General features: G+C 29.4%; 1 protein-coding gene across 1 annotated transcript; it reads left to right on the forward strand.

Moving 5' to 3' along the window:
• Positions 1–1,139: 1,139 nt before the first annotated feature.
• On the forward strand, positions 1,140–12,418 carry LOC113388453 (serine/threonine-protein kinase meng-po; the record flags this gene model as incomplete). Its single annotated transcript, XM_026625830.1, has 9 exons — positions 1,140–1,193; positions 2,195–2,343; positions 4,714–4,826; positions 6,446–6,560; positions 7,082–7,249; positions 9,431–9,538; positions 10,229–10,428; positions 10,497–10,672; positions 12,326–12,418. Coding segments are annotated over exons 1-9 (1,176 nt in total), but the record flags the coding sequence as incomplete, so codon positions are not given.
• Positions 12,419–12,830: the final 412 nt, after the last annotated feature.

The raw sequence follows: 12,830 nt of genomic DNA on the forward strand, positions 1-12,830 counted from the left end.
CTAAATACGCGGATGTGTAGTTATTGGTAGTGCGCTTTCGTCTTAAATTTTCAAATGAGGTTTTAAAGTAGACTGAGTTGCTGTAGGGCGTCATAATGTTTTAACATATTTTAGATTGTTAAATTTCGAATATATTTGTAAAATATTTTGTTTGAATCAAATTAACCGTTTAGAAGTTACAAGAGAAATACTAACTAAATACGCGGATGTGTAGTTATTGGTAGTGCGCTTTCGTCTTAAATTTTCAAATGAGGTTTTAAAGTAGACTGAGTTGCTGTAGGGCGTCATAATGTTTTAACATATTTTAGATTGTTAAATTTCGAATATATTTGTAGAATATTTTGTTTGAATCAAATGAACCGTTTAGAAGTTATAAGAGATGCATTGAACAAATGCACACATATATTTTTAGAGTAAATGTTATAATGAAATATTATCATGCTTATTTTCAAATGTGATTTCAAAGTATACCGAGTTGCCGTAAAGCACTACGATGTTAAAAAACTTTATAGATTATTTAATTTTAAATAACTTTGCCGAATATTTTATTCATTTTAGATGAACGGTTCAAAAGTTACAAGAGATATAATATACAAATCAACGTTTTAAAAAACCTCGTGAGTACTTAAATAAATAAATGTACTTGCTCTGATAGATTATCTGTTATTGATTGTTATTTTAAAGTATCCCGAGTTGCTGTAGGGCATTATAAAGTTAGATTACTCAGTTTTTAACAATTTTGTCAAATATTTCAATTATTTTTGATCAACGGTTTACAAGTTACAAGGGATATAATTAACAAATCACCATTTCATTAAACTTTTGTGTATAATCATAAGTGCACTTTCAGAGCTCTGAAGCATTTTCTGTCTTCAATTGCTGTTTTAAAGTATACCGAGTTGCTGTAGGGATTCATAATATTAGAAAATAATATAGATAATTTAATTTTAAACAATTTTCTCTAATATATTAATCATATTAAATAACGATTTTAAAAATTATAAGTGAAATTATTCATGTATAGCTAATTAACTCTCTAAATACCTAATGTGCTCTCTTATATTATTTCAAATTTTTAATAAGATAAGAGAGCAAGGTTATTCGAAAATAATCTTATAATTTTTATTTTTCAGAGAGTTATGGCTGTGAAACTAGGAAACATACACAAGATACGAGAATTTGAATTGGAAAAGGTAAAAAAGCTATTAAATTAAAAGCTATATTATATTAATAGTTTATCTCTAAATTTAGATTATTTACTAAATCAATAAAAATTATTACAAAAGTATTAATTTATAAATTTAATAATCTGTTCGTATGAACAGATCATAACTGTCACGACTCATTTGTTTTCTCTGCATCGTAAAAACACCGCCACAGTACTCCCCTTCCAAAAATGGAATTTCCTCGGAAAACTTGCTATGGCAATAAGACAATTGCTAACTATCGAATAAGAAAATTTTGAAATATCGTTTGATTCTTACTGATGAGATGACGCGCTGATTAGTTTTTGGCAAAGGCAGGTCTAGGCGTTTCGGAGATACGAGCAAAAAGTGCAAAGTTCTCTAAATTTTCACAAAATTAACAAAATCTATTATATGATTTCAAAAAAAAAATATTAAAAAGAATACGGAACAAAAAGCGCAGAAAACTGAAAAATTCCCCAAACTTTCAGAAAAAAACTTTATTTTACCAAATTTCAAAAAAATATAATATTATAAAAAAAGAATGAGTTAAGAGTGTAAAATTTAACAAAATTAAAACAAACTATATGTCAAAATTTCAAAAAAAACTAAATTTATTAAAAAAAAAATGGGAAAAAAATATTTATTTGAAAATCTATCTTTTTTAATGATCGAAAATGAATATAATTAAATTTATTAAATCTATTTTTCTAAATATTTGAATTTGCCAAAAAATCTAAAGTTAGTTAAATTCTAAAGAATTTGTATATAATAAAAGCGTTGTTTTATATGATTCTTATAAATATGAAATGTCTTCGAATGAATTTATTCTTGCTTGGCTCGATTAGGTTTTGTTTATGTATGTTTCGTTTCTACTTAATAATTTATTTATTGTTAAATTACACAGCCTTATTATTATACTATACTAAACATAGAAGATATATATCATGAAATGAATTCGTTAGTAAATTTTTTTTATTATTTTTTTAGCATTTTGGTTATTTTTTCAGGTATGTCTTGCAGAAGAATTCGACATTTTGCAAATCGTGGGCGAAGGTTGGTTTGGAAAAATTTTATTAGTTGAACACAAAGGGACAGACACTGAGATGGTCTTGAAGGCCCTTCCTAAGCCCTATGTATCTTTAAGGGACTTTTTCAGGTAAATAGAAAAAATACATATATTTCTAAAACAAATTATAATATTATACTAAAAAATATTATAATATTTATTTTATAAACGAGGCTCTCTAGGCATAGGACAACCATTTGGGTTGCCCATTTACACAGCTCATAAGTTCTGATAAAATATTTCTTTTTTTAAATGAATTATTATTTCTACGTGTGTGTATTTTTGTGTGTGTTTGTGATAAATTCCAATAAAATTTATTGGCATCAAATGTTAGAATAATAACGCCTGGGATAAGATAAGTACTAATAATAAATGCAGACGTCGCGAAATTGCAAAACAAATGTATAGACTTGCGAATAGTGCGGGTAACGGTCGAAAATATGCTCGAATATTATTATTATTTGAACTAAATTTTATTTCAAACTTTATTTATAATTAAATTTTGTTTCTTGGTGTACCATTTTTATCTGTTATTTTTTTATAATATGCATTCTTTTATCTCTGTCTTAAGTTTTATGCTTCTTTTATTAAAAAAAATAATTGCGTTCAGATAGTTTTTAAAAACTATTTATTTTTAAATGTATTTTAGTTAAGATAGTTCATAAAACTATTATATATACTTTTGTTTATACAAAATACAGGGATTATTAGAAAAAAAATGTGATCTTGGGAAATTTGCGGAATCTTGTTTTATCTTATCTTTTAAAAGTTTGGTTTTAAATAATGGATATATTTGAGAAAAAATAGAGATTTTAGAAAGTTTGCAAAATAATTGAATTATATATTTTTGAAGTGTTTTTGTGTAATTAAATGCAATTATTTTTCTTTAGTGCAAAATATATATTACAATATCATTTCAAAAACTTGTTTAATCATGACACACATTCGCCGTCAAAACGTACAAAATAAATAACTAAAACATCTATCATTTTTTTAATAAAATAATTTGTTTGAAAAATTTTCTTCGCCCGGGTCGGCTATTATATATATGTAGTAAATATATTGTAAGATACCTAAACTGTATATTTTTTAGAACCAAGTTTATGATGACCCACATATAACGCCCAAACGTATAAAATAAATAATTGAAGTAATTCTCTATTTATTCTTTCAACAAATTGGTTGAGAAAATGTTTTTGGCCGGGTCAGCTAGTATATATGAACAGTATTTTTTGTAAAATACTTGAATTTTATAATTTTATTGATCTTGCTAAATGATGGCACACATACAGCGTCGAAACGTCCGAAAAAATAATTTAAATGCCAATCATGATTTTATTTCAATAATTTGGTTTGGAAAAATTGGCTTTGCCGGATCAACTAGTATATATATATGTGTAGTTTCTTTGTAAAATATTTAAATTCTATAATTTTTTTAATGATGGCTTGCACAGGGCGTCAAAAGGTATAAAATAAATAATAATAATTCAAGTAAATATCAAATATTTATTTCGACTATTTGATTAAAAAAACATCTTTGGCCGGGTCAACTAGTATATATATATATATATATATATATATATATATAGTTTTTTGTGAAATATTTAAATTGTATAATTTTTTTGAACTTACTGAATGGCGACACGCATACAGCGCCAAAACGTGCGAAATAATAAATTGAAATATTTATTATTATTTTTATTTGGAAAATTTGGCTGAAAACCGATTTTGGCCGGGCCAGCTAGTATATGTATATATACATACATATACTAACTGGCCCTGCAAACGCAACTTCACCATAAAATTTTGAAAAAAATACAAAAATACGTGATAGGCTTTGGTAAATCAAATTAAAATTAAAGAAATTTGTCAAAAAAATCTAAGGTGTATAAAAATAATTCTTGCCTAAATCAATGTGATTAAAAAATTGTATTAAAATTGGTCAAGTCGTTTCCTGAGCGCCCGATCTATAACACCACATGACACGATATATATGTATGAAAATTATATCAAAAAGTAGTTTTTTTTTACCATTGGCTCATATACTAATGTTGTGATTGAGCTCCTGCAAATTTGAATCAAGAGAATATTGTTGCTCCATCCATTGTTTCTTTCTTCAAACATTTTTGAAGTCGTGCCAAATATTTGCACGGATAACAAGATTTAATACGACGTCGTGGCGACGACAAAACTATACGAACATCAATTATATAAATCGACGAGATAAATTGAAAATTGTATTTAAACTACAGACTACACAAAACAAAGCACTGTGACTTGCACAGAACTCATTAAGGGACCTAATAATGATACAATACTAATAGCAAAATTGTAGTTTACATATTTAAAATTTTAAATTGAAGTTGTCTAGTTTACGCAACCGCAACGTTGCAGCTGTTACATAAAATTAACTTTAAACAATATTTGTAGTAATGCATGTTTTTTTTAAATATTTTTCAGAGAATTCCACTACGGTTTGCACCTTGGTCAACATAAAAACGTGATCACAACCTACGATGTTGCTTTTGAAACTGCTGGATTTTATGTCTTCTCACAAGAGTATGCACCTTTAGGTAATAATTAATTTTTAAGTAGAATGAAACTATTATACGTTATCTATTATACGTTTTACATCAAATACAAACTTACGCAAACTACAGACTACACAAAACAAAGCGCTGTCACTAGCACTGAACAAAGCCGGCGTTTTTATAATATAACATTACTACATTTAACTAATTTATAGAATAAAACTAATCAGATCGACTCTACTATACGCTTTACATCAAATACGAACTTACGGAAACTACAGACTACACAAAACAAAGCGCTGTGACTAGCACTGAACAAAGCGAGCGTCCCTGTAATGAAGCATTTTTACATTTAACTAAATTATAGAATAAAACTAATCAGATCGACTCTACTATACGCTTTACATCAATTACAAAAACTTACGGAAACCACAGACCACACAAAACAAAGCGCTGTGACTTGCACTAAACAAAGCGAGCGTCGCTGTAATGAAACATTACTACATTTAATTAATTCATGGAATAAAACTAATCAGATCGACTCTACAATACGTTTTACATCAAATACAAACGTGCGAAAACTACAGACTACACAAAATAAAGCGCTGCGACTAACACTGAACAAAGCGAGCGTCCCTATAATGAAACATTACTACATTTAACTAATTTATAGAATAAAACTAATCAGATCGACTCTACTATACGCTTTTCACACAATAAAGCGCTGCGACTAACACTGAACAAAGAGAGAGCGCCTATAATGAAACATTACTACAGACTACACAAAACAAAGCGCTGTGACTAACACTGAACAAAGAGAGCGTCTCTATAATAAAACATTACTACATTTAACTAATTTATGGAATAAAACTAATCAGATCGACTCTATTATATGCTTTACATCAATTACAAACTTAAAAAATTCACAGACTACACAAAACAAAGCACTGTGACTAGCACTGCACAAAACGAACGTCCCTATAATGAAACATTACTACATTTAACTAATTTATAGAATAAAACTAATCAGATCGACTCTATTATTATTATTATTATTATTATTATTATTATTATTATTATTATTATTATTATTATTATTATTATCTTATTATTATTATTATCTTATTATTTTATTATTTCTAATATTGTTATTTTGTTATATTTATTATTATCTGTCACTTATTGTTTTAATTCCACTTTATTGTTTTTCTAGTATTATCCTATTATTCAGAAATTTTATTTATTTTATTTATTAATTTTATTTTCATTATTATTTGCTTTTATTTTATATTAAATCATCATACTACGGCTATCATTTTAATGTAAATTCTATCCTTTGTACTCTTATTTATTTAAATTTATGTTTATATATTTAAATATTATATTGCTAGATGTTAAATTATTCAACAGTTGTAATAAATATTGTAATTAAAAAAAAGATCGACTCTACTATACGTTTTACATCAAATACAAACTTACGCAAACTACAGACTACACAAAACAAAGCACTGTGACTAGCACTGAACAAAGAGAACGTCCCAATAATGCAATATTTCTACTTGACAAAACACTTACACGAACAGACTGATGTACTGACAGTATATAATGACATTTTTAAAATCAAATTGCAGTAAAATAATTCATTTATTTATTACTTTCAGGTGACCTAACCTCAAATGTTTCTGAAAATGGCATAGGAGATTTACATTCGAAGAAAGTTGCAAAACAAATAGCAGCTGCTTTGGATTTTTTGCACGCCAAAGATTTAGTACACAGGTAAAAAAAAACATTCATATTTCATCATATTTTTAAAAAATTAGATTAAGGGCCCGATTCTGCCGCAAATCAGATAAATGTTATGGCAAGGCCATGTTACGCTCCAACTTCCATACATTATTCTACTAAATGATCTGAATACTGTCAAAATGTCATATGCTGAATACTGTCATAATGTATTTGCTGTGTATTTAGGCGTTTTACACATAAACTACAACGTCAACGTCATGTTATAAAGCTGAGTCAGAAAGACCCTGTTACCTAACATTGTTTTTTTTTTTGACATTTGAGCAGTTTCTAGGTTAGGTTTTCTATTGTATCTTGAGAAAAACGCCTGACTGCACAGTAACTACATGGCTTTGTCAATATTTAGTAAGGAAAGTTCTTCATAACATGGCCTTGCCACAACATTAGTTTGTTATACAAAAATTGGTCTATAAATTTTTACTTAATTTTTCTAAAAAAACTTTTTTACATAAATAAAATTTCTATTAATTTTAATAATCTATCTATTTTATTAGGGATGTAAAATTAGATAACATTCTAGTTTTCAAATCCGATTTCTCCCGAGTCAAGTTGTGCGACTTCGGCGAAACTCGCAAAGTCGGCGCCACTGTACGAAGGCGAAACGAGTGGTTGCCGTATTCGCCGCCAGAGGTGCTGAGGACGGAGACGGATGATTCTTACAAGTCAGTAAATGATAAAAGAATTAGAAATCGTTTGTTTTGTAATAAAACATTTTTGAATTTTGGAAAATATTTTTGCAAGGTAGACTGCGAAATGTAGTGAAATTGCTAATGTTACGGAACAATTTTGTTACGTTGATGTTACGTAACTTAGAAAAACATAGATATAATAATTTTAGTTCAGAGATACAATTTATTACCTTGAAGACTTTGAGTTTCTAATACAGTTTTCGATTTACTAAATGTATTTCCCAAAATACAGACTACACAAAACAAAGCACTGAGGTACTGAGACGCAATAACAAGACATTATTTCTCGTCAAAATTTATACATCTTAGTATACAATGCAGTATAGAATAAAGTTAAAAGGCTTACTTCCTATTACAAGTAAATGTTAATATTACATAACACAAAACAGTAATGATACACATAGAAATTACGTAACCTAGAAAAGCACAAACATATTTTTTTATTTTAATTTTACTATTTATTTATAATTAACTTTCTGAAAGACTTCGTGTTTTTACCAGAGTATTCGATTTGCTAACTTTATTTTACAAACTACACAAAACAAAGCGCTGCGACTAACACTGAACAAAACCAGAGATTCAATAACAAGACATTAATACTTAACAAAACTTGTACAAAATATACTGACGTGTCGAAAGTATGCAATTACATTAAAAGGGTTACTGAAAATTTTTAGGTCAACCTACAAAACGTAACAAAACCATTAATGTTACGTAACAACTTGAAATGATACGTTACGTAACAACTGGAAAAGAACACAGATAGAAATATTTTAGTTACCTGTTATTAACTTCCTTAAAATCTTTGTATTTTCACCAGAGTATTTGATTTACTAAGTTTCCAATACTAATTTTCCAATATACAGACTGCACAAAACAAAGCACTGCGACTTGCACTGATGAAAAAAGAAACACAATAACAATATATCACTGCTTAATAAAACTTATGTACATATAGTCTGAGGTATCGAATGTATACAATTACATAAAAATGTTTACTGAAAATTATTATGTAAAACTACGAAACGTAACAAAGTCGATAATGTTACGTAACAAGTTGAGGTTACGTAATCAGAAAAATCACAGGCAGAATTATTATAATTTGAATTTAGTTCATTTGTTATTAACTTCCTGAAAGCTCGGTGTTTTTACCAGAAAATTCGATATGCTTAACTTTATTTCTCTAATTACCGACTACACAAAACAAAGCACTACGACTAGCACTTAACAAATTAAGAAAACCAATGACAAAACAATTTTACTGGACAAGACTGAACACAAAATTTAATAATTTAGTCAAAAAATTAAAATGTTTTGCAATGAATTGTAGGCGAATAAAATAGTTAAGTTACCATATTCAGCTAATTGGTTGCTTACATTGGTTACAAGTAATTCTGAATCGTTTGACTCTTATTTGTTTTTTTAGTTAATTCACTCAATTTACAAGACATTACTACTCGGCAAATGAATAATTTAGCTTAACTTTAAATTTGAGACTTGCATTTGAAGAAAGTTACCAAAATAAATTACAGCAGCTGTAGATTTTTTAGGTTTCAAGTCATTCTGAATCGTTTGACACCGATTTGTTTTTTCATTTGATTTATCTACTAAACAAATCTATACCGAGATATTACTAATCAATAAATAAAAAATTCAACTTAACTTTAAATTTGAGACTTGCACTTGAAAAAAGTTGGAGAACAAATTGCAACATCTTTAAATTTTTGACGTTTCAAGTCATTCTGAATCCTTTGACACAGATTTGTTTTTTCATTTAATTTACCTCGTTTTAATTTTTGTGTATTTGTTTAGGGCTAACACTTCACACGATGTTTAGCACACGAAGTCTTTGTATTTTTACCAGATAATTTGATTTGTTCAACTTTATTTCTCAAAATACAGACTACACAAAACAAAGCACTACGACTAACACTGAACACATCAAGGAAACCAATAACAAAACATTACTACTAGACAAATAAATGACTTTTAAATTGACTTTAAAGCTTTAAATATGAGACTTGGTTTCGAAGAAAGTTGCAAAACAAATTGCAGCAGCTGTAGATTTTTAACGTTTCAAGTCATTCTGTATCGTTTGACACCAATTTTTTTACATTTTCTTAGTCAGTTTCAATTTTTGTGTACTTTTTTCAGAGCCAGTACCTCACACGATGTTTGGCAATTTGGCATCGTCGTCTTCGTTTGTCTCACAGGTTGTCTACCTTGGCAAAAGGCTGCTCAGGATGATCCTAGATACCTAAAGTAAGAACTTAGGGTCCAAATAAGGATGATATATATTTATTTTCGAATAATTATAATTATGTTATGATTTTGGTCTCTTTTGTGTATCAACCACAATGTATTGGTAGTCGCGAAGGTCCAAAAAGTTTGCCTTACACATGAAACCTAACCTCCAAATGGCACAAACGTCAGAGCATTCAGTAAAATTTTAGTTGTACTTCACGCATGTGTTATCATAAGTGACTAGCACCTATAATAACATTATTTGACATTTGAGACATTTGGAGGTTAGGTTTTATGTGTAAATCATCGCATCGTCGTCTTTGTCTGTCTCACAGGTTGTCTACCTTGGCAAAAGGCTGCTCAGGATGATCCTAGATACCTAAAGTAAGAACTTAAGGTCCAATTTAAGATGAAATATATTTATTTCTGAATAAATATAGTTATGTTTGGTTTTTGGTCTTGTGAAACAACCACAAGTGTTGGTAGTCGCGAAGGTCCAAAAAGCTAGTCTTACACATAAAACCTAACCTCCAAATGGCACAAACGTCGAAGAATTGAGTTAAATTTAGTTGGATTTTAGGCATATGTTATCATTAGTGACTACAAAAAGTTGAACTTGAGATAATATTGTTATTTGGCGTTAAGGCCATTTGGAGGTTAGATTTCAGAACTCAACAAGTTGTACTGATAATGTTATTGTTTTATCAGGTACAATACGTGGCACTGCAGCACAATACCATTACGAAGACAACCCAAGCTCTTCAAACTTTTAACATCAAAGGCTCAAAGGATGTTTAGAAGATTTTTAGAACCAAGAGTGGAAAAAAGGCCAAGTGGCCTCGGAGACTTGTCCAAATTTCTGGAGGACAGATGGTTGACCAAAACCGCCGGAGACAAAGCCAGCGAATGTAAGACACCAAAAACTGGTAATAGATTTATGATAAGAAATATAATTTTGATGTCTCCTTTTTTGCAGATTATGATGATGATGAGTTGTGTCCATCAATGTACAGTTTCCATAGCAACCTGGAGGAAAAAAATAGGCTTTTGCACACTTTGAGCGAATATGGAATTGAAACTGTAGTCGACAGGGCCGCCAAAAAGGAGCGCATCAGGGATTGGATACAGAGTAGTGTTATTACGGAAGAAGAAGTCGAGGTGAGGGTGACTTGCCGATATCATCAACGTTTTTTTTTATTACCATAAAATTCTACTTTTCAAGACCTATTCATAGATATATCACAACCCCATCACAAATTGCCTAAAAGACTTTGTATTTTTGCCATAGTTTTCCATTAGCAAGTATTGTTTTTCAATATACAAACTGCACAAAACAAAGCACTGCGACTAACACTGAACAAAACCAGAGACTCAATAACAAGACATTAATACTTAACAAAACTTGTACAGAAAAAGACTGACGTCTCGACAGTATACATTTATATTAAAAGGCTTACTGACAATTTTTACTTCAAACTACAAAACGTAACAAAATTATTAAAGTTGACGTAACAAGTGTGACGTTACGTATATGTCTATTAAAAGGTCTCGAAAAGAAGAATTTTATAGTAGTAAAATAAAAAAAATCGCTGATGATTTGTTTAATCGAATAAACTTTTAAATTAAAATAATTCTAGCTGTAATTTTTCTCATCACGTAACGTCAACTAGTAACGTCACACTTGTTACGTAACTTTAACAACTTTGTTACGTTTTGTAGTTTGAAGTAAAAATTGTCAGTAAGCCTTTTAATGTAATTGTATACTGTCGAGACGTCAGTCTTTTTTGTGCAAGTTTTGTTAAGTAGTAATGTCTTATTATTGAGTCTCTGGTTTTGTTCAGTGTTAGTCGCAGTGCCTTGTTTTGTGCAGTTTGTATATTGAAAAACAATACTTGCTAATGGAATACTATGGCAAAAATACAAAGTCTTTTAGGCAATTTGTGATGGGGTTGTGATATGTCTGTGAATAGGTCTTGAAGAGTAGAATTTTATGGTAGTATAATAAAAAAAAGTCGCTGATGATTTGTTTAATGAAACATTTATTTATGTGTGTGGAACCAATAGTCTTGAGATTTTGTTACACTTATACCTATTTTATTTATTATTAACTTTCCGTAGGCAAGTTATGGTAATCGCAAAAAAAATCGAAAATGAAATTTTTTATATATCTTTACGTTTCAAAACCTTCTGAACATTTTGGCATACCTTAAAAAAATGGATGTATGTGTGTGTATGTGTGTGTGTGTGCGTGTGTGTGCGTGTGTGTGTGTGCGGATACAAATTTTCGTCGACGATTTCGGGAACACGGATCAACCGATTTGAATAATTCAAAAAACATTCGATTCGTATTGATATGGAGACGTACTGATTGGTTTTTAGCGAAGGCAGGTCTAGCCGTTCCGAAGATACGGGGCAAAAAGTGCCAAGTTAAGCACAGTATAAGTGAAAATGTCGCCCAGAATTGTTGCAAATGCGTTTAGACTGTGACTAAACGGGAGCACTTTTTCAATTTTGTGTAAATTAGGCAACTATTTTCTTGAAATTGAATTCGAAATCGAAAATGACGATTGTTAATGTTCTGGAGATAAATTGATTTATTTATAATTTACATTTGATTTGCTCAGATATAACAAACAAGATAGCAAAAATGATGAAAGTTACAATATTTGTAATAATATATTTGAAAACGTTTGAAATTTTTCGAATATTTTATTACTCTACTGGAAGTTCCAGCAATTTGTCTTAAGGCACGATGCCACACACCACTAGTTATTACTTATTTCTTCTATCTTTTTCTTTTACCAGGAAGAAGAAAACGCTAATCATCAAACCCAAGAAAACAACCAAATGGCGGCCATGCACTTCCCTGCAGTTTTGCAAACTGTCAACAATAACCACCAGCGTGAAGATAGTCGCAGCGAACAAAGGCGCCAACATAGAAACAGCAAACACATAAATCCGAGAACGGGCGAAGTGTACGCCGACAATATTTCAAAGGTAAAATTAAAAATAATAATTTTTATTAATTTAAAGTTTAATAATAATTATTATTTGAATTAAAATTTATAATCAGCAATACTCAATTAGTAAAAGGATAAATTTTAATGTTTATTTGTTTACATATCAGTTGCGGCCTGGATGACCGTTGCAAGTGGCCCCCCTTGATAAACAAGGTTGAGTATCGCTGGTTTAATCGTTTTGCTTATGTTTTGTCCAAAAAACGCTTTTATAATAAATATATTGGTTTTATATCTATAAAAATAAGTACATGCGCACTGGTTTGTATTACACAATGTCTCGGATTTGAAGA

This window comes from Ctenocephalides felis, unplaced genomic scaffold, assembly GCF_003426905.1.
Source record: "Ctenocephalides felis isolate EL2017-DRISC unplaced genomic scaffold, ASM342690v1 CF-g0.4_SCAFFOLD_03572, whole genome shotgun sequence".
Taxonomy (NCBI): Eukaryota; Metazoa; Arthropoda; class Insecta; order Siphonaptera; family Pulicidae; genus Ctenocephalides; species Ctenocephalides felis.